The sequence below is a fragment of the Lacerta agilis genome, chromosome 10, assembly GCF_009819535.1.
Source record: "Lacerta agilis isolate rLacAgi1 chromosome 10, rLacAgi1.pri, whole genome shotgun sequence".
Taxonomy (NCBI): domain Eukaryota; kingdom Metazoa; phylum Chordata; class Lepidosauria; order Squamata; family Lacertidae; genus Lacerta; species Lacerta agilis.
In genome coordinates, this window is record NC_046321.1 from 68,539,137 (window position 1) to 68,560,031 (window position 20,895).

General features: G+C 43.5%; 1 protein-coding gene across 1 annotated transcript in view; it reads left to right on the forward strand.

Annotated features, from left to right (window-relative positions):
- FAM107B (family with sequence similarity 107 member B) overlaps nt 1-10,932 on the forward strand; it is a 51,407-nt gene extending 40,475 nt beyond the window's left edge. Inside the window, exons 2-4 of the mRNA XM_033161869.1 lie at nt 1,548-1,731; nt 9,935-10,088; nt 10,640-10,932. Coding sequence (XP_033017760.1) covers nt 1,604-1,731; nt 9,935-10,088; nt 10,640-10,756 — 399 coding nt within the window. The 5' untranslated portion in view covers nt 1,548-1,603 and the 3' untranslated portion in view covers nt 10,757-10,932. The remainder of the gene's footprint in view (nt 1-1,547; nt 1,732-9,934; nt 10,089-10,639) is intronic.
- The last annotated feature ends 9,963 nt before the right edge of the window (nt 10,933-20,895 follow it).

The window sequence follows — 20,895 nt, forward strand, 5'->3', positions numbered from 1 at the left end:
GCAAAACAGATTATTGGGCCATCTAGCAAAATAGTGTCTCTGGTGACTCTCGCAGTAGTTCTCCAAAGTCTCAGGGGACCACTTTCCCCGCTCTTGCTGGCTGAGGTTTTTTAAACGGGATGTGCCAGTGATTCAGTCGGGCACCTTCTCCATGCGACGGCTGTGTTTTGCTGCTCACAGTGGCGTGAACTCCTCTGAATGCTTGCAATGCCTGGAGTTGCTCCAACTCCTGCATAGGATGGAGTCCTGAATAGTAAAAAGTCCCCCATTTTATTTTATTAATTTTTTTTTTCATGGTGTTTTGGTCATTTTAGGAAAGATGCTGATTCTGTTTCAAGAGAGAGCCTATGTAAGAAATGTAAAAACATTGCTTTGTGATTATATTAGTATATACGCAAGCTAAAATAAAATGATAGTTATTATTTATTAAATTTGTGTACCGCTCTTCATCTCAAGATCTCAGGGTGGTTCACAGCATAAAAATACAAGATAAAAACACAAACTACATAATAAAAACAGGAACAAAAACAAACCAATGAACCTCCCCCCACTCCCTCCCACAGACACATTTCAAAGGATATAGGATGTTAATCAGCCCAAGGCCTGGTTGAAGAGCAACGTTTTTGCTTGGCACCTAAAAATATATGTAATGAAGGCACCAGGTGAACCTCCCTAGAGAGATCCTTCCACAAACGGGGAGCCACTACGCAAAAGGCCCGTTCTCATGTTGCCACCTTCCAGACCTCGCATGGAGGAGGCACACAAAGAAGGGCCTCAGATGAGCATCACAGGGGCCAGGTTGGTTCATATGGAGATAGTAATGGCATAAGGGCCCTTTGTTCTCCAGGTCTGCAGAGGTGTACCTCTGGGTTGGCCCACACCAAGGGCACAAGCTGGGTGTGTGAGCAAAAATCGCAAAGAAAGAGCTGGCAATTGCCATGGGCCCAAGGGATGGGGTGGTGGTGGTGGTGGTGGCTGATGCAGCTCCTTGCCGAGGGTGCAAGGTGGCCAAGGGACACCTCTTAAGGTTTGCAAGGGATAGAGGTGCACATACGGTACCCACATACCTTGTTTAGTGATAGACAGCCTCTGCTCTGTCATCCCTCCTCTCTGCTCCCAAATGAGCCAAATGGCTTGGGGTCTCCTACCGGTACTTGCCTCACACTGTAAATACCCGCAGGCCTAAAGGGAACACAGGGTTTTGGAAGAAGCTTATAGGAAGCACAAACAGTTCCTTCCCATGGTGGCATACCCACCAAGTGCCCATGGCTCAGGATTGCTGCGGAGTCCGTAGCATTTTCTGTGGGGAAGAGGCACCTCCCCAGGCTCCGTGGCCTTGAGGAAGCTGGGCTTGGGAGAATTCCAGGAGAAAGTCCTCAGCATAATCCTCTGCCATTTGTTCCCTCTTGAATAAATTAATCCCTTTAAAAGCTCAACTAGTTAATAGGCCAGGTGGCAGCCCTACCCATATGAGAGGATATTTGATTCACATTTTCTTTTTGCTAAATAAAATGGATTGAGCCAAGGATGTTTTCTGTGCCTTGCAGATAACTCAAGTGAGGATTCTGAATCCAGAGAGCCTTCTCTCATTCCAAGAAATATCATGGCTGAACCAGATTACATAGATGAAGACAATCCTGAGCTAATTAGACCCCAGAAACTAATTAATCCTGTGAAATCATCCCGGAACCATCAAGATCTTCATAGAGAGCTCCGCATGAATCAGAAAAGGTAAGAAATAAGGTGGTAAATTCTGTAGCTAACAGAACTTTAATTTCCAGTCACGAATGAACAAGCACCTTAATCCTGGAAATTAGCAGCTGTCCTTGTGCCCTTTCATTTAATTCTTAATTGCACTACAACTGCCGTTGGGGGCACAGTATGTTTGGGCTTCTTCCTACAATGCAGACCCATGCATGTTTGTAGTTGTATTGGGGAGGAGAGCACAAGCCTGAGTGAGACCTGCTCCTGATCTCTTTGGGGTGAACTCTTGGTTTGGCAGGCCTGTTAGTTGAGTATGTGTGTGTGCCCTACTATTGCATAGAAAAATACCAAAGCTGCTTACGATAATACATAAAACCATGCAATGAACAGTACAAAACTTGGGTGCATCCGTGAGAATTGTGAGGTGGCATGACATACCCAAATTTGGGTTCCTTTGGAAGGAGGAAACATAAGCCACTTAACATAAACACAGGTTGTGTGTAGGCAGCGTGCAGCACCACAGCTACAAATCCACGGCATCATTAAGATCCAGTCGCCACCCATGAGGCAGTTCCATCTCTCTCACTTGCTCGCCTTGCCGGTGCCATCAATCTCTCGGTCAGGCTCACAGGACTGCATCCCCTGTGGTTGGGAGAGTTCCCGATCTCAACACTTCAGAGTGGCCCAGTGTGACGGAGCAGCTCCTTGGCACTTCAGCTGCCATGGACAGACATGGCCTGAGGATCCTCGGCAATTGCCACTCCTCTTGTCTAAGCCAGACATGGCCTTAAGGCAAACCTATGGCATTTGTCCTCTTCACGGATAGCAAAGTTCAGAGCAGTGCACATTTCGCTGCATCTTTGAACATGCCCTGGAATACGGGTCCAGTAGGCTTGTAACTTATGCAGGGGTCGCGTTCCATGGATCGCGCCTAAAGCCAAAATCGCACATGGTCAGAACCCATTCAGTTCCATGGTGGGTGGGTTTACCAAAGTCATTTCCCCAGAACCTCACCCCCTTTTAATTTTTAAAAACTTTTTGCCACACGTGTAAAGCTGAATTTGCACAAGCTAAGTATGTGCGAGTTGTGGTCTTACTGAATATCTCATACAGTCAGAGAGGCATTCTTTGGAAAAAATAGGAGAGACTTCTTTGGCATAAATCATACTGTATTTATAGCATTAATCTAAAGAGAACCATGAGAGTATTTTCAAGGGAAGAAGATTGGTCCAATGTGCAGTAGGAGCAGTAACTCTCAACCCCCCTTAATCAAAGAAGCATATTGGAGAGTACAGTAGATGAAATGAGACAAATCCATGAAGTTCTGTGTTGCCTGATCCTTCCATTTATGTCTTTATAATTTAGTTTCATGGGACATACAGTGACCTTGCCTCCAAGTTAAGCTTCTTTAATAAAGTTTACTTCTGTAGCATCCATATTTGTCAGGCTGTTGACCGTTCATGAAATTGATATTCTTCTAAACATCATCTCAGTTGTCGTGTGGTGAGAAAATCAATAGCAAGACCTTTGAAATTCTGTTCAGTCTGCAGAAAGTGTGTGCTTATTATAGAGAGAGACGCAACATTTTGCTTGTGGAATTTGGTACGACTTGGTTTGGTAGGACTATTTAAAACGAGAAACAAAAAGAGTGTTTTTCTTTTTGAATAGATAGCCAAATCAAACTGTTGCTTGCTGGGAAAGGACACTGATTGTATTTTTCAACATTCTGGATCAAATCTGATTTAGTCTTGTAGCCTTACGCTGCGGTTCAGAATGAAGATGGCAGTCTTCTGGTGTCCCTCTGCCTGTTCTAAAATGTCAAGTTAAAGGAGATCTTTCCCTGATCTGAAAACCCCACCACCACCACGAGGGTCCCCCAAATGGCAAGGCGGCCCTCTCTCCCCAGCGCCTTACGTGGGAGAACGGCAGGTGAGCATTCAAGGAGACCTGGACGCCTCACACTGACTGAGCCCTCAGCAGCTGTTACTGGTCGAATGGGCTGCAAACTGGGATAGCTTTCTAACTCCCCAGTGGAAGTTCAGGTGCTTCAAAGTGGACCGTTTCACACAAACACTAAAGGAAATCGGGGGAAAGACAGCCAAAGTAATTTTGGAAACCACATCTTGGCTGAGAAGCTCTTGGTTCTTGGAGCTGATCCCCCTTGCCACATTCCTTCCTTATTTGCTTCTTCTGCGCCAGGGCCTTCTTCCACAGGGCCTGCTGTCTCGCCTGTCTCCACAGTGGATCTGGCTTGTCACCTGGGCTTGAAGTGGTGGTGCTGTTGTTGCTGTGGTTGTTACATTTATATTCCGCCTTTCCTCCAAGGATCTCAAGGTGGTATACATAGTCCCCCCCCCTCCATTTTATCTTCACAACAATCCTGTGAGGTAGGTTAAGCTGAGAGGCTGTGACTGGCTGAAGGTCACCCAGTGAGCTTCACAGTCAAATAGGAACCAGCATCCTGGTCTCCTGGGTCTTAGTTCCGAGTTGCAGTGATGCACTTGCTTTGAACGCACACAAAGAAGAAGAAGAGTTTGGATTTGATATCCCGCTTTTCACTACCCGAAGGAGTCTCAAAGCGGCTAACATTCTCCTTTCCCTTCCTCCCCCACCACAAACACTCTGTGAGGTGAGTGGGGCTGAGAGACTTCAAAGAAGTGTGACTAGCCCAAGGTCACCCAGCAGCTGCATGTGGAGGAGTGGAGACACGAACCCGGTTCACCAGATAACGAGTCTACCGCTCTTAACCACTACACCACACTGGCTCTCCACCACACAAAGCAGTCATTAGATGCCACCTGGCCCCCACATTTTCATGGACTTAAACTTCCAGTGTGGTATAGTGGTTAAGAGCGGTGGACTCGTAAGTAGATTTTTGCCTTCGTGGCCAGTGTGACATTTTATCTTTCCGTCTGTACCACACAGTTTGTCAAGTTATCTCCTCTGGCTAAAACTCTCTTAAATGCCTTATTTCAGCACACAAAAGTATTATTCAAAGGAGTCTGAAAAGTATACTCTTTTCATTGCCAATATAGTAAGAGAAAGTTGGCAGTGAGTTATGCCCTACTTTAATTAATGGGATTAAGCATCAAAGCCCAACTACCACCTTGGAAATTTTTTATTAAAGACCTAGGGAAACTATTTTAAATTCAGTTTTCATTCAGTTTCAAAGCAGATTCAGGTGGAACTGAACTATATCCACATAATAGCATAAAGTCCTTTAAGTAATCCGGAGACTTTTTTGTTTTCCCATACAAAGACATCCAATTACACAGTAAATCTCTCTTCATTGCTTCCATTTTTCTTATTAACAGCAGAGTATATAATTCTAGATTTCATTGAAATAGCAGTTTGTGGAGAAGCACATTGCAGACTTCTGGTACTAGGCTTCCTTTTTTAATTCTTGATTTTTATTTTAAAGGGAAAATGGGCTGCTAGCTCTCTAACTCTATGGAGTGCTTTTTATTATAAATTTTTATTAGTTTTTAACAACGTATGAACAAAATGGTTGATGGATAACAGTCATCAGGATGTTCATTTGAGTATTTTAGGAAGGTGTAAAGGAAAAGGGACCCCTGATCGTTAGGTCCAGCCGCTGACAACTCTGGGGTTGCGGCGCTCATCTCACTCTGTAGGCCGAGGGAGCTGGCGTTTGTCCGCAGACAGCTTCCGGGTCATGTGACTTAGCCGCTTCTGGCAAACCAGAGCTGCGCACAGAAACACCATTTACCTTCCTGCTGGAGCAATACCTATTTATCTACTTGCACTTTGACGTGCTTTTGAACTGCTAGGTTGGCAGGAGCAGGGACCGAGCAACAGGAGCTCACCCCATCAAGGGGATTCGAACCGCCAACCTTCTGATCTGCAAGCCCTAGGCTCTGTGGTTTAACCCACAGTGCCACCAGTACCAAGCTCAATTTTTTTTTTGTCCACATCAGATATATTGCTCAAGGCATGTACCCTCTTCATTCGTTTCTCAGATAGGGCAGTTGTCCAGACATTCTGTCACCATTGTGTGATATCCAGATGTTCAAGTCCTTTCCAATTCTGTGCTATAACTAATTGCCAGAAGAAAAGTCTGGAATCATTGAATCATAGAATTATAGAGTGGGAAGGAACCCCGGGTGTCATCCAGTCCAACCCTTTGCAATGCAGGTATCTCAAATAGATCAAACACGACAGATGGCCCTCCAAACTCTGCTTCCAAACCTCCAAGGAGGGAGAGTCCACCACTTGCCAAGGGAGTCCGTTCCACACTTCTGACAGTTCAAACTGTCAGAGAAATAAGTTCCTTATGTAATAAAGCAAGGTGATCTTCCTTAAAAATTGTTAATGAACCCAAACTTGGATTGCGCAGTACTTTCTGATTTGCAGTATTACTCATTTCCACGAATACTATGCCTTCCCAGAATGGCTGTACTAGTCCACGCATCTCTGAAGCTGCCCTTGAGCACCACCTAGTGACAAGCACTCCGGGAGGAAGGAAGGAACATGCATCTCCCTCTCTACAAATCGACTTTGAAGCTCTGGGAGTTGGCTGCTCTCGCAGAAATGCCGCTTGGCTCAGGAAGGCCGCTCTTTGGCTTCCGGGACTCAGGGAGGTCACACGTTAGGGATTGCGCAACCAGAACCACTCATAAGTCCGGCTTCTCAGAACAGGATTACACAGCATTGGTTTCCCAAGATATCATGGAAGATCAGAAGTTAGTCAAAGCACCTCGCTTCGATCATAGTGGAAAATAAAATATAATACTGTAGGTAAGATTACAAGAGAACGGCAGCACCCATAAGGCCTTTCCCAACAGAACTACTTACTGAAGGACCATCCAGGCCGGAGGGGAGAAGAGTCAGTCCCGCCCCGTCCCCTGGCCGGCTGGCTTTTTGACTTCATTATCTTATTTGTACAGCTTTTATTCATGCTTATTGTCACAATATTTTTAGCTGTTTTTTTAGGGTTGCCTTGAAAGCAACATATAATTACATACATTTGAGTAAATAAATATGTATCAGTGTGTAAATGGCATCAGTGAAGCAAAAAACCACATCAAAGCTTTTCTTGTAGCAGAGGTTTAGTGACCTATTTCCTAAATCCATATAGGCAAAATAGATTGTACACTATAACCCCTTATTATTTTTGCATAGTAATTTTGGTTTTCAGAGTGTGTCTAACGATGACACTCTTCGTTTATATTTCTATAAAATACTTGCCTCTTCTTTTTTGAAAGGTAGTGATGTTGCTGTCTTTTGTTGCCTAAATAAACTCTTTCCCTCCCCAAAACTCAAGGAAGCGAGGATTTTGAAGATCATTAGGGTGCACACATGCCTTTACAGAAAACGCTGACAAACTCCAAATGCGTTCTGCTCGTTGACAGAGCCACTGAAATATGAAAAATGCATAAACATTATGAAGATTCAGTCATAAACCGTTGTTCAAAAACTATTCCTACCAGAGCAGTAATCTCCAAATTTCACATTGAGAAATGGACATGGAACTCTTATAGGTGTTAAGAGGGCGCATTCTACGATGCATGCTCAGTTGGACTGCGCTACTGGCCAGGTATTTGAGGCCTTGTCTCATCACTGTCGCTTTTGCCCAGAAGAAATCCAGCACTTCTCTGAAACTCTGTGATACAGGGTAATAGTGGAAGTGATTTATAGTGGGGGTGGGGAACTAGCCTGTCGTTTCCGTTCTTCTAATTAATGATAAGCTTCCAGGGAGTCACAGTCTGAATCTCTGCGCTAGAGTAACCTCTGTAGTTTATTGTCATGGGAAGTTGTGCCTCTTTCCCCACCTCTGTTTTCTTAAAATATTACTCAAAACGCGTTCTTTCCTCACATACTGTATGCATTAAGCGTGCCATCTCTTAAGTTTGGAAGCCCATGAGGATTTTTTTTTTATCTTGGGCTTTATTCAGGCAGCACTTCATTGCATCTTCACAATATTTCCTTACTTGTTCATTTCCTCATTTTATGTGATCTTTCGCACAACTTAAAAGCCACTTCTAGGAATCTAGAAAAAATGCTGTTGCAGCCCTCTGCTTAACTTGGGAAATTTGGGGCAGTATAGTAGCATACAGTTATTTCCTGCCATTTAAAATTTAGCACAACTTGGCAGTATATTGATCAAAAAGCCACAGTTCTCAAAAACCTCACACATACTTCATGCAAAAGAATGAACGTTTACTACCCCCCCTCGCTCGCTCGCTCTCCCCACCTCTTTTCTCCCCCAGCTTTATACTGTATGCAACATCAAAGTCTCACATTGAATATGACTGATCTGTAGAAAGGACTTTATGATCTGAAAACAGATGGTGTATGTACCTTTGTAACCCAAGAAAATCTTAATAAAAATGTGTTGCTTTTTTAAAAAAAATCCACAGTTCCAAATAAAGTACTACAGTGCAAAAGAAATGTTAGAAACCAGATGTTCTAGCACTACAAGCAGCACAACTAATGCATTAAACCCAACATCTGGATGCAGCCTTGATTCCTTCCTTCCTTCCTTCCTCCCTTCCTTCCTTCCTTCCTTCCTTCCTCCCATCACATGAGTTGAAGGTGGGAGCACAGAGTTCTTGTCACTGGGATCTTTTGCATTATAAACAAAAATGATGAAACGGGTAAAGTGTGATGTTAACAAGCTGTAAGATATATATTACGAAATCTAGTCAAATGGTAATTTTGCTCTTGCTAAATATTTTATCTTGCCAGAAGCATAATATACAGAAATTGAACAGTGCATAATATATCAAGTCATACATGGACTTAATAGTAAGGTATCTCAAGTAGCAATCTGGCTTTGAGATGATTTGAGGGGGAAATTGGGGAAAGTGGGCCGTTCTTCTGCAGATGGTTCCATAGCTTGAAGAAGATAAAAAAAAAAACTCCTTTAGAAACAGGCAAAGGAGAAGGCTTTGTGAAAATGTGCTCAGTATCTGGTGCTAAAGTTAATGTGTCAAACAACTACAGTATATTTTGAAGAGGCCATATTTTCTTCAAGGTAAGTGATAAAAATAGCAGTGAAGTGAAGGCCACAAGGACTCATCTTTTTTAGCCTAGATTTTTCTTCTTCTTGGCTTAAATGTTTTATTTTCATGAAGGAGAAACTCTGCTTATGAAAATTTCCCATCCCTCTTCCAAGAAGGCTGAATAATTCAGATGACAGGATTCTGTTTCAGACTGCAGGGTGAAATAATGGTGGAACTCGCTTTAAAAGTGAAGTGGCGAGCAGGGGGTGTACCTGTGGTGCTGAAAATGGTGTACCTGTCTGTGTCACAGTCCTTGCTTCCCCTTCCACACCATCTGTAATCAGGTCGTTGTGTTGTGTGCTTCCATCTTCCCCAGGGGAAAGCACAAAATGGCGTCATGTCTCAAGATTGGTCCCAATGTTGTGGAGAGGGAAGACTCGATGGGCATTCTGCCCACCACTCCCTCCAAGCTCACTTTGTTGAGCAAAGCAGCCCCATAAAGACAGGGTTTTGCTGCCTGGGGGAGCAGGGGGGGGGAGAGCTGGATGACGCCTTCCTTCACCAATTTGCTCCCCAATGTTCTTTGTGTGAAATCAAGAGAATGAGCTAAACATGTATCCAAGGACTGAACTGGGCTCCACATTTATGTTGCCTGAAGAACAGTCATATCTTTTCTCTTTTCATAGGGAGCATGTAATGGCTCAACTTGGGAATTTGAGAGCAAGAGGGAAATGGAACCAATATTTTTATCGTTTGAAAAGACTATTTTCAAAGTTGCATGTCTCAAAACAACTTTGTTGTGATTATCCGTATCCTAGATTGGGAAACTGATCTCAAATTTGAACAGCTTAGCTAAGATGACATACTCAAATGAAGAGCAACCCTACATGGCTGCAACATTTAGTCAATCAGTTGGACTGATCTAAAAATGTTTTTCAGTCAAAAGGTACTCCCAAATAAACCTACCGTGTTTACAAAAACAGCCTGTTGCAGACAATTTTTAAAAAAGTACTTACTGGTGCTGGTTGCAGGTTATTTTCTTGGGCAGGGTTGCTTTTTCTAAGGTGCTGCATGTTACAAATGCGTGCATGTTATCTGAAAACAAACCATTTCTTAAAACTATTCATATGAAGATTTGTGCTGATTTAGTCAAATAAATGTATATGAACCCCTGATTTCTCACCAGATGGCTGTGCTATAATATAATGGGAATATGTCATGTCAATAAGTAACTCAACGCAGAACCCTCTCCCTTCTTTTGCTAGGGGTCTTGCTCCTCAGAATAAGCCAGAGCTGCAAAAGGTGATGGAAAGACGAAAAAGAGACCAAGTTATCAAGCAACAGAAGGAGGAGGAGGCACAGAAGAAGAGATCGGACCTGGAAATAGAGCTGCTCAAACGACAACAGAAATTAGAACAGGTAAGAGGGCAGGGAAATGGTACAGAATAGACTCGAGGAGCTTCTCTTCTCTTTATTATATATTTCATTAAAAATTACATACCAAAACCTCAAAGCGGTTTACAAAAAAAGATAAAATAATAAAACTATCTAGATCAGATTAATGAATTCGTTACCACAGAATGTACTGGAAACTCTTTCAAAATATAAAAAGAAAACGTGATTGTTAGTTCCACAGCTGACTTTTGAAAACGGTTGGTAATACTAGGTTTAAAAATTATAGGAGAAGATTCATGGGGGAGAAGCGTTGCAAATATCGATCAGGCAGGATGATCAGGGAATGTGTTCTCCTTCTCTCAGGGTGACCCTGGAAAGTTGGAAGTGAGGGACCAGGTAGTGAAATAGATCCAGATCCTCCTTTCGCATGTATGCTGCTATCGAGGCTGAGCCCTGCACATTAACACAGTACTGAATCTGGTTACTCTCACTGCTTATAATTAATATTTTGAGAAATACCACTCTGATCATTTCTTCCTTCTTCTTCTTTTAAATTGATCTCTTTTTGTTTTAAGCTTGAACTTGAGAAGCAGAAGATCCAGGAGGAGCAAGAGAACGCACCTGAATTTGTAAAAGTGAAAGGCAATTTGAGGAGGACAGCGCAAGAAGCTGCAGAAGCTCAAGACTCCTAGAAGAAGGGCCCCCTTTCAGACTTGAAGCCATTTCCCCAGTGGCTGCTGCGGAGATCTCTCACCCATTTGCCCTGAATCTGGGTGGAAAATGAGCTCGTATGAGGTCAACGTCTGGAACATGTGCAGATGAATGATTGCACACCAGATAAAACTCGCCAATAACAATGTGGAGATCAGAGGATAAACAAGCAACCTGTTGTCAATCGAAAGTAGTTGACCCCGGGAGGGAAACAGATTTGAGTTGTTGACATTGCTTGCTTATTCCTGATCCGAGCTTAGTGGGCATCTCAGGCTAGTGTGTGTTATTTTATTTTATTTTTTTGTATTTCCCACTTTGTGAAGTTCTGCTATGCAGAAGAGCAAAGTGTTCTGAAACCACTCCTTCTCACATTTTGTGTGGAAACCCTCCTTCAGAAATGACATGCCCCCCCCCCCCGCTCCACAGTCCGTAATGTAAATAGACATTCCTTTAGACTTGAAGTTGGATTTCTCTTGTCCTGCTACTTGTGTGTGGGCCAAGGGTGTGTCTTATTGCCACGAGGGAATCTGTAAGAAATGAGTTATAGGAAAGAACTTAATGTCTTCTTTTGCCATTGAGCAGTTTAAGGGTGTTGGTTGCCTGCGCCTTTGTGGCCAACTGCGCATTCGTGGCGCTGGAATGCTCACGGATGAGTGGCTGGTTTTGTCCTCCTCCAACCTTGCTAGGCAGCCATACTGCTTTCACCATGTTGTTCTTCCTGTGCAATGTGCACTTGGCCATGTCTAAATTGCCACTGGCCTTTTGTTTGTTTGTTCTTTCCTTTACATAATTTCACAGTGATCTAAAGAACCGCATACTAGCTCCAACCCTACGCTGGGGGGGGGGGAGGCCTATGTTCTCTCTGCAGCAATCCCCGTTGTGCCGCGTGGACTTTGAAAAACAGTTTGTGGACCAGTTTGCAGAACAGCATGCTGCTCTTCAAAGAAGAACACATAATCTAAAACAAACTGGGCATGCTTGAACTCGCAAAGGCCTTTTGGAGCTGAATTAGTCATTTTTAGGGTTCTTTGTGCATTGGGCAGTTTGAAAACAAATCCCGCAGGCATCTGGTTGACCCCAGGATGCTGGACTCGACGGGCCATTGGGCTGCTCCAGCAGGCTATTCCTGCATTCTCAAATGGCCGTAAAATTCAGCTCTGCAGGTACAAACACTTGCAACTGCTTCTCAAAGCTTGACTACAGGGTAGAATATCTAGGAGCTTGAAATCATTATGAATTCCCTTGCCTGCCCATGCAATCCTTGAAGTAAGTTCCACTGAGTTCATTGGGGCCTACTTCCAGATAGCTTACAGCCCCCGACCCACTTACCACTGGAATATATATATTTTTTCTGGAAGCATGACCCAGCTGGCCATTTTTATTTTTATCTTTTGGAAAGCTTGATTTCTGTGGTTCATTTCCCTGTTCAATTGATGGAAAACCACTGAAGCCCAGATGCAAAACTGTATATTGTCAGTGGGGTGAGAGGGGAAGCCGTTATGTGGGGCTTTTAAAGGGAAAATGCCAATTTACTATTATTCCTAGATTTCTATCCATCATCTCTTCCAGCTAGGTTTAGCACCTTTTAAAATTACATTTAAAATCACTGGGCATGATGCCCAGTGTACAGTATAGCCCATGATGCTCCAATCTGGATATGGTCCTTAGACATGTTTTTAGTTTTCTACACAGTCTGGAATCTGGGTGCTTTAGCTGTGGAAGCCTGCAAGACTTATGCATAACTAGAAACAGAAGAACTTAAAATATGGACATGCAGGTCCTCTTTTAAACACAGTCTCTGATCTTAGCAATTCCAGTACTCTTGTGTGTGAGAGAGAAATGTATATAAATAATTATTGCATTTTTGGTTTGGGGTGTGCAGCTGAGTAATGCCTACTGCTGGAAACCTGCAAAGCTGGCTTTTCAGCAAAGGCCAAAATGATTGTTTGAAAGATTCTCAAGATAGGTTCAGATCATGCAAGTTTCAGTAGGTGCAGTTCATCAGCTGCTTACATCTACATTAGATGAGGATCATGTCCATCGGCTTGTTCTGGCAAGCTGAGCAAAATGAATCTTTCTTTTTGCAATTATATCCAAGCAAAAAGCATTTGATACCAATACCAGCTTGTGCAAGTGATGTGTTCTGTCATTGCTGTAGGCACTGGAAATTGGAAAAACAATTTCAGGACTGGTTCTTGGGGACCGAATGTTGACAAAGAGCAGCCTTGCCTCTGGCATAAAGCTTTTCAAGTTGTCAGGGCCCAAGCAGCTCTTCAGAGAATAAAATCGCATTATAAATCCAAGTCAATGATAAATAAGTTTTGCTGAGATTTAATTTACTTCTAATTTAAATCCTGACATGGCTTATTTATCATTGGCTTGGACTAACATTTTTGGAAGAGAGTGTGAATGTCCCTAATATGAAACCCATTAATAAAGCGATGCTATTGGGTTGCTTAATATTAGCCAAATCTGGGGTCTTTATTTTAGAAGCAGACTCCTAAATGCCCAGTAGCTTCCTTGATTTCATTCCTTCTCATTAGTCTGTGGATAGAAGTTGTGGACATTTCTAATCTCAAAAAAGCTCATAGCCCATGTAGTTGCACTGCGTCGGGTTTGCCACTGATTTCCCCTACCTTAGCCTAACTTTTGGAGTTGGAGTGGGAGGAGCACCCAGAAAAACCTGCCTTAATGCTTTTATTTTTTAAAAATATCTATATTTATTGGCTTTTAAGAACTTTTAACAAATAACGGTAACTGAAAAAAGATGACTGCATGTGAAGTGTCTCCCTGTGTAGCTCCAACTGATGCTGCTCCCCCTTGTCCCTCTCGCCTTTTCTCCTGCATTTGCTCCCTCCTTATGTCTACGCAGTTTCTCCTCCTTTTTCTTCACCTTGTGCTCAAGCTGCCATCGCTCCCACCTCGGTCTGCTCCCGAAGCCGCCAGCAGCTTACAAAGGCAATCTCTTCACTTCGGCTTCCTCTCCTCCACTTGCTCTTTTTCCTCCCTTCCCTAGGCGGCAAAGGGGTGGAGCCTCCGGCAAGATTTTGCCAGAAATGAGCGCCAATTCTGGTGCTGCTTATATTCTGGCAGCAGGGGGGCCTGCAGGGGTGCTGCCGGGAGGGGGTTCTGCCCCCCATGCCAGGTTCTTCACACACACCCCTCCTGGGCGGCCTGCCAAGACCACAGCCGTGCACATAGGTAACCCTTATGCTCCGCCTTTTCCATTTGCTGTTTTCCGTTCTCCTCATTGTTCTGCCTCCTTTTGTCCTTTGGTGCCTCCTCTTCCTCACGAGAAGCTGCAGTTCTCTTTGTCCTTGGCATTTCTGCCTCTTTCACCACAGAAACTGAGAAGCACGCAGGAAGGAGGACAGCCCCGTCTCCCAGGAGAGCCTCCAGCAAGGGGCCTCCTTGACGCTCCTATTAGCTGCTGCATGTTTCTCTGGCTCTTTTGTTTTGTTTTTTAGATAATCAGGAACACTTCTAGAGTCCAGTTCCATTGCAAGCTTCTGGCTCAATAGGTCAATTAAGGTGTTCACAGCAACGTGGGGGTGATGATTCCAAAACAAGACGGATGCGTTTTGGGCCAAAGCCCCCTGAGCGTAATAGAGAGAAGCCCCGAGATCATAGCATTGTAGGACAGGAGGCCAAGCCTCATCTAGCACAACCTCCTGCAATGCAGGAATCTCAACACATGGCCCCCTATCCAGTTTGAAACCAGACCAGACCCTGCTTAGCTTTGCAAATGTCCTGGCAGGTTTATTGAGCTCTGAGTCAGGCCTTTAGCTGAATGCACAGAGGAACCTCTCTGGTCCCAAGTCCTTGTGGGTGGTGGGATCAGCTGCCTTCTGAGGTAAGGAGAGACGTTTCCTATAGTGCTTGAGGGGACCAGCCCTGCTTTGTAGATAAAGCACGTCTGTAGTAATCTTCGGGGAGGGGGAGAGTAATACTACTAAACTACTAGTAGAATGTGAACCTGCTTTTAGCCCATATCGGAAGTCTGTCAGACTTTTTGTGTAGGAATCCAGAATCTTGTTATGTGTTGGTGTGACAGACCAGTGACCTGACAAATGCTGTCACATTGTTTGAACTTTTCACCCTTTGGTTTTTCCTTAATTTGTGGAGCTGAATTAACAGCTTTCACAGCTGAGATTCTGTTCACCTTTCCTACCTTCTTCTAATTCTTCAACCTGCTCAATGTTTTCAGTTGTGCTACCTTGGTTTAAAAATGCCTGACTCTTTTTTTACAAATTGTCTCTTAACTGATGAATGCTTTTAAAACCTGCTTTATTTTTAGCAAGTTAAGATAGCAAATTAATATTACCTCCCTTCTCTTGGAGTGGAGTTAGTCTCTTTTACGTCTCCATTTGTTTCTGTGTGTACATATATAAATATTAAAAAGGGAGCCTTAATGGGATTTGTTTTCATAATTTAATATTTTTTGTATTTGCTCTTGCCTATTGGTTTTTAACAAAGTGTTACAGAATTGAGGATGGAATTCTTAGAACCAAAGTTAATACTTAATAAAAATCTTCTACATGCTTGGAATATGCAACTGTGTGGGTGTGTGGCCTTGGACTCCGCTGCATTCAACGCTCCCTTTGGTCACTTCACATTGAATTCTGCCTCTTGCAGGTAATAATGCCAAGGTCACATTGACTGACCTTTCAGATTACTTCCATGGCTATACACATACAAGGTGTAATTGACTGATGAAATTAGTTTGGCAGAGGCCAGTCCCCCAACTTCCTTGCATTTATAGTCTGGAGCAAAGTTTTTTTTTTTTTTTTTTACTCTGGATAGTGGAGTCTTAAATGACGTTTGTTCCTCTTCCACTCGGCAAATGATGCAATGTTGAGCTACAGCTTCTGTCTGTGTCCTCTGACATCCCAGTGGTCAGCTGAATTTACTTGGTTCAGGTGAGATGTGTTTATCCGCAGCCATAAGAATGAAGCATTCATGTTGCTCTTAAAAGTGAAGTTCAGCAGTTATAGTAAGGCTAGGAAGATGCTGAACAATTGGACACAAAAGGTCTGAGTTGTCAGCCCTGCCTTTATATAAACCATATTACGGTTTCCTAGGACATATTCAAAAAGCTAACTTTGCTCAAAGTGTGATATTTTGTTGTGAAACCCTCAGTCTTGACTACCCTTGCAGCAGCTTGCGTTTGTGTAAAGAAAGCTATCCCCTTAAGCAGAGTAGGGAGACTTCTAGTATATTTGTTTCCTTGAGGGTTTCCTTCTTTTAGCATAATACATCTAGTGCTGACAAGAAAATTAAAACCCTCAAGGGTAGCCATTTCCAATTGTGCATGGCAGCTTAGATGTAGGTTTACTGGGAAAGCCCAGCTACAACTTAAGATGGCACCCAGGCCACCTCCAAAAGCTGATTTATCAAGTTGCCTTTAACAACATTTCAGTGCTGCCCTTTAAGAAATATGCAATGGTGCAGGGATTGCTAACTTTCAAAGGAACAGTGTTTTGGTTCCAACAGTTCCTACGCAGCTTTTAAGACTGGCAACTTCTGCATAGTTTGAGGCCCTCCTAGATTTAGCTCTGAATTCTGATGGCTTTTAAGTCCTGAATTGTCCATCGAGGGGGAGTGTCTTATTTTTCCCACAGCCAGTATTTTCAAATGACATGAAATATTTCACAATGCTAATCACGCAACTGGTTATCTTCCGTTTCCAAGCAACGGGGAAAAGGGTTGTCAGTTTGCAGTCTGCAGCAATGGGCAGATGGGGGACTGGAACTGTTCTTGCCTATTCTTTCCCCTCCTGTAGCAGGAAACAGGACTCCAAATTTGGTTGACTGTCTCCCATTTGATTGGTGCACTTGAAGGAGAGCATCTGAGAACTTCTGCTGCCAACGAGGCTCTGGCTTTTCTGTTATGGAAGAAATGCACTCTCTGAACTCCCATCACTCCTCACAAAAGAGCACTGGAACCATGTTGGGAGGGGGGACTGGCTTCATTGGGACCTGATTCGGAGGGGATGAATGACGACTGGCATGGTTTTCCTTGCCTGATCCCTTCCACATGACTACATTACTAAATGGGTATGCCCATTTAGAGCGACTCCTCTTTCTTCCATTCAAGTGCCTTGCTGGCCTCCCCCCAACCCAACATGGGGGTGGGACCTTCCCCGGCCTTGTTGCAGCCTTAGCTTTATTCCTCTGAGAAAAGCAGAGCCTTTTCCCCTTGCTGCTTCCTGCGCATCCTGCTTTCCTTCTGGCCAGACCACCAAATTTTAAGAAGGGTGGTGTAGTCCAATGAATGTCTTGCCTCCTCCTCCTCCTCCTCCTCCTGCTGCTGCTTCAGTTTCAGTGGGTCAGCAATATCAAAAGCAACACGATGACCAGAAACAAATACAATATGAAAAACTTTATGGAATGATTCAAAACATCAGAACTAACAAACTGAAGTCTCTGAAAGTCCTTAAATGAATTGCGGTGCCAGGCTTGACCCGGCGGAGAACAAGCTGTGAAGCTTTCTATAGCCAGCAAATGTTCAATACTGATGTCCAACTCTGAACAGTGTTTCAGGATAACAACTACTCCTTCGTTGAAAAAGAAAAATACTCTGGAACAGTGCTCATGCAATTATGTAGTCACTGCTGTATATTATATCTATTCAAAAAAAGATTGGTTAATGAAGAAATTACATATCTTTCTACTAACGAGTGTTGAACTAATTCACTGATGAATTCAATGAAACAGTAGTAGTTCCGATGTTTTGAATCATTCCATAAAGTTTTTCATATTGTATTTGTTTCTGGTCATCGTGTTGCTTTTGATATTGCTGACTCACATTTTGCAACTCGGGGGTTTGTTTGTTTGTTTATTTGTTGACTCTGTTTCAGTGGGGGCAGCAATGGCTGCATCTCGTTCCTTGGAGGCCAGCGCTGCTGTCTTCTCCACAGCCCCCCTTCCAATGCCACCTCTGCAGCAGCCTCTCAGCGAATCGTAGGTTCTGCTATCTCCTCCCACCCCAAGGGAGGAAATGGCAGAGGCTGCCCCCTGATGTCTCCTGGGCTCTGCACCTACCCAGCATGATGCAGAGGGGCCCGTTGCCCACCTGGAATGGCCCCCTTATTCCCAAGGTAGCTCTTTATTCCCACCTTGTTCCTGATGTAGATCTTCACTCACCGCTTCTTCCCTGGTGGGGTTGGGGGGAGCATTTTGCGGTTCGCCTCAGGTGCCCCAATGCCTTGGGCTGGCCCTGGCTGTCTAGTCCACCTGGTTCATGAAGTGTCAAGCCAGAGAAGAGAGAAGAGGTCTTGCAGAGATGATGCATCCCTGCCTTGCTGATGCTTTATGCAGACGTAAAAGAAACAAGCCGAGATTAACAATGAAAAGGCAACAGCCTCAGCAGCTAGAATGCGAAAGTGTGACCATTTCTTTCTAAGTAGCAGGGCTTTTTGAAAGAAAGAAAAAATTAACTTCATGCCTACCAGCAAAGCGTGACCTTCAAATAGATACTCTATTTGGATGAAGCTGCCACCGTATCTCAGAAGGGTGGATGATGGCGCATCAGGTCTTATCCTTGCTTCTGCCAGAGGGACAAATCCCAGGAGGAGATTGCAAGTGATATTTTGGATGCGGCTCAAGCAGTTGCATTTCTCTTATCGTAGTAAATTATTTTGATAGCAATGTTGTTATGGATGGGCTCTCTTAGCCATTGTTTATACACTGACCTTTTCACTAAAAGAAGATCCTCTGGTTTTGTGTTCATGTTTTAAAAAGCTCGCCCCAGCTGCAGAACAATTCGGCTTTCATTGCAATTTTTAAAGCAGCGTGGTGGGGCCTGATTCTGAGATCGTTGGGCACCTGTCAGGGTTAAGTTGGTCGTGTTCATATATCTCTTATGTAAAATAATACCTACTGTTTTGATAGCCACCTCCCTTAGGCTTCTCTGCTGTAATTATGCTTAGGTTACTGATAGAAAATTGATCTGCCTTCATGTGGCTGGTCATGCACACTTCTATGAGAGTACATACCTTTATGCTTTTATTGTTAAATCGATTTGGGATGTTTCATGGGAAGCAATTGATAAATGAAATTAATAAATACTTCGGGCAAAATGGAACCGTTAGTAAACAGTTCAGTAAAGGGAGTATCATTTATTTTAAGAGTTCTCCATTAGTGATAGCCAAAATGGTATTCCACAGATGTTCTACAGCTCAACATCATCCCTGATTATTAACTGGGCAGGCAGAGATTCCTGGGAGTTGTGGTCCAGAACATCTGGTGGGCATCACATTGGCTGCCAGTGCAGTGCATTTAGCAGCTGTAGACCCTTTAGCCAACCCATGTGGACATTTAGCCATAGGAGCACACAGCTCATTGTGTGGAAGCCAGTTCTAGCCACAAACAACAAGCAGAAGTCAAGAACAAAGGATTGCTTTGTTGGATGAGACCAAGATCCATCTGGTGGCCAGCTAGCCACCCTGAGGCAGTCACAATGAAGGATGCTTGAGGAATGTGATCTTCTTGAGTTACCAGATGAACTGACCTGGTCCATGACTCCTGGATGAATGGCAGGTCAGAGAGTATTGTATTTTGTACTTCTCTGCATATCACAATTTTCAGCTCCGAAAACAAAGCATATTTTGGAAAGAATATATTTCCAATACAGTGGTACCTTGGTTTATGAACTTAATCCGTTCCGGAAGTCCATTCTTAACCAAGGCGTTCTTAAACCAAGGCGTGCTTTCCCATAGCAGCGGGGGACTCAATTTACAAATGGAACACACTCAACAGGAAGCAAAACATGTTCTTATTCCAAGGCAAAGTTCACAAACCAAAACACCTACTTCCGGGTTTGCAGCATTCTTAATCCAAGTCTGTTCATAAACTAAACTGTTCTTAAACCAATGTACGAGTGTGTGTGTGTGTGTGTGTGTGTACACGTTTTTCATGCATTTTTTTTAAATGACAGATTTATTGCAGAAATGGGTGAGCACAATGATTGATGAACTAACACTTTCAAAAGTGTCATGGATTGCAAGTTGGCTTTGCTCATCCCTGCTTGCAAACAAGGAGGTGAAACCAAGTCTCTCTTTTTTAAAAATCGGCTTCTTGTGGGCATCCCAACTTCTCCAGAAGATGCTGTGGCAACAGGATGTGTGGAAATCCCTGAGTTACATTTTGACATTTTTGTTCGTTTGTCTCCATTCAGTCTAAAAGACAACACAATCTTAAAGGGCGGAAAGTAGCGCCCCATCCGAAAAACCTAAAAGCCACAAAGCCACTTCATTACTGGTGCCTGTGAAAATGATGGTGAATCAAAATGAACTGGGAATAAAAATAAGATTATCATCCTGAATTGATATTTCAGTAGGATAAACCTATAATGTTGTAGGATATAACCCATATTTTTCCAGAGGGTCCTGGCTTCTTTAGAATATTATTCTGGGATCATCAGGGGAAAACTAGTAGTGTTCCTCACTCCCTTCCCCCTGGGATGTATGTAAGCTGGAGAGTGTTGGGTGTTGTTTGTGAAATTGCACTCTCTTTAAGTTTTGTATCCGTGAAGCCTAGCAGGCTGAAATAACGTGCTCTAGAATATGCTCTAGGCTTTGTGGCGGAATCTTCCATTCCTTAGACATCTTAGTGTGAAAGTTAGAAAACCTATGCAGGGTGTATTTGGTCTCAAACCCTTGGTGAGTGAGGGATTTCCCCTGCATGTGAAGACAGCCTTCGGCGGATTGAATGAACAATACCAAGAGGGGACCAGAGGTCAAGAAGGCGGTTTCTGCATGTGCTTGTAGAGGGAAGTGAGGGGCAGGTGGGGCTCATCAGCCTGGGAAGGGAGTCCATCTAGGAGATGGAAAATCTGAGCCTAAAGCTCCCACTGCCTTGCAGGGTATCTTCTGAAGAAGAAAGGATAAGGAGTAAACCCCTACACAAAATCTGGAGTGGAGTCCCTAAGCTGGTTTGATGGTGCCTGAAAGATGATTTCAAACAATTCCTTCAGCTTTAATGAGCCTTAAGTCAGCATGATAAGTACCCCCCCCCCCCAAAAAAAACATGTTACACTCTGGAAGTGCAGAAAATTAAGACTGGAAAAAATTGAAATTGAGAGAAAGCAAATTGCAAGATTTGCCCATCCCATTGCACTT